This window comes from Gavialis gangeticus, unplaced genomic scaffold (assembly GCF_001723915.1).
Source record: "Gavialis gangeticus isolate Ggan-Ray unplaced genomic scaffold, GavGan_comp1, whole genome shotgun sequence".
Lineage (NCBI taxonomy): Eukaryota > Metazoa > Chordata > Crocodylia > Gavialidae > Gavialis > Gavialis gangeticus.
The window spans coordinates 35,871,217-35,872,446 of NW_017728998.1; the positions used below are offsets into that span (position 1 = coordinate 35,871,217).

General features: G+C 34.0%; 1 protein-coding gene across 6 annotated transcripts in view; it reads left to right on the top strand.

Annotated features, from left to right (window-relative positions):
* Nucleotides 1–1,230, top strand: part of CHD9 (chromodomain helicase DNA binding protein 9) — a 214,656-nt gene that overhangs the window by 141,329 nt on the left and 72,097 nt on the right. For all 6 annotated transcript variants that reach the window (XM_019505708.1, XM_019505710.1, XM_019505711.1 and 3 more), the window contains one exon: nt 287–463. In XM_019505708.1, the coding sequence (XP_019361253.1) occupies nt 287–463 (177 nt within the window). The remainder of the gene's footprint in view (nt 1–286; nt 464–1,230) is intronic.

A 1,230-nucleotide genomic window follows, 5' to 3' on the forward strand; every position in this document is an offset into this window, starting at 1 on the left:
TATAGTTTTTATAGGTTAGTTTCTGATAGTTGGAAGGCAAAGTAGTATCAATTGGAAATGTATTTGTTTAACAGTATAGCATTCTTAAAAATGGAAAATTACTGATTTGGTGTTAATTATAGTGTGTCAAAGACTTAGCATCTTCGGTAAGATGAGGTCATTTATATTTCAAGATATTAAGGTACAACTGATTCATATTTCAGTAGCAAAACCAGGAATTTGAGTATGAAAAATGAGTGGTTTCAACAAAGGTGACACATTGCTTTATTTGTTGATCAATCTCTAGGGGCGTATCATTCGAGGTACATACAGATTCCAAGCCATTATCACCACTTTTGAAATGATTCTTGGTGGCTGTCCAGAACTCAATGCAATTGAATGGCGTTGTGTTATTATTGATGAAGCACACAGGCTAAAGAATAAAAATTGCAAACTCTTGGAAGGACTAAAACTCATGAATCTTGTGAGTGATTACATTTTATTTACTTTGGTTTAATAAGATTTCTTTTCTGTTAAAACAATTTAAAAGACTACTACGGTAAATTGTAATGATGTGTAATTGTTAGATTTAGAATGTTTCTATAAATGTTCAGTCCTATGAAAATTCTGATGATTTTCTCAGTTGAAGATATGCCATTTTCAGAAATATTTTCAGTATGTTTTTAAGACTGAAATTCAACTTAAACTACCTTTTCTACCAGGCTATTTTGTATAGTCAAGAATTTCATTACAGTGGTATTTCCCATCTATAAAATATTTCCAACAAAGTATTTGCAAATACCATATTTACCCAAACACAAGACGACGTCCCATTCCACTCCATTCAGTATGGGGGGGAAAACCCTTGCCTTATATTTACATATAAGGAAACGCCATTAAATACATAGTCTATCATTAAATGCTGTGAAAAGCAGGGTGTGCTCAGTATTAGAAACCAACTATGAAGTTGATTAAATGCAGCAAACACTATGTGACTGTAAAACACAGGGCCCATATTGGACAAACTGATGGGAATCTACTATAGGGATAATTTAGTGCAGCCTATCTGAATAATATATATTCTAGTGCCCATTGCATGTAGTCCCCCTCAGTGCTGAACTTTTTCAAGTCATGGTGAGCCATTACATTGAATACATTTTGACTTGTTCTTCACGCCCACAGCTGAGCTGCACCTTTCTTTCCCATTAACAATGACTCCTGTTTCTTCACCAGCCTTAAATGTCTGGCAAA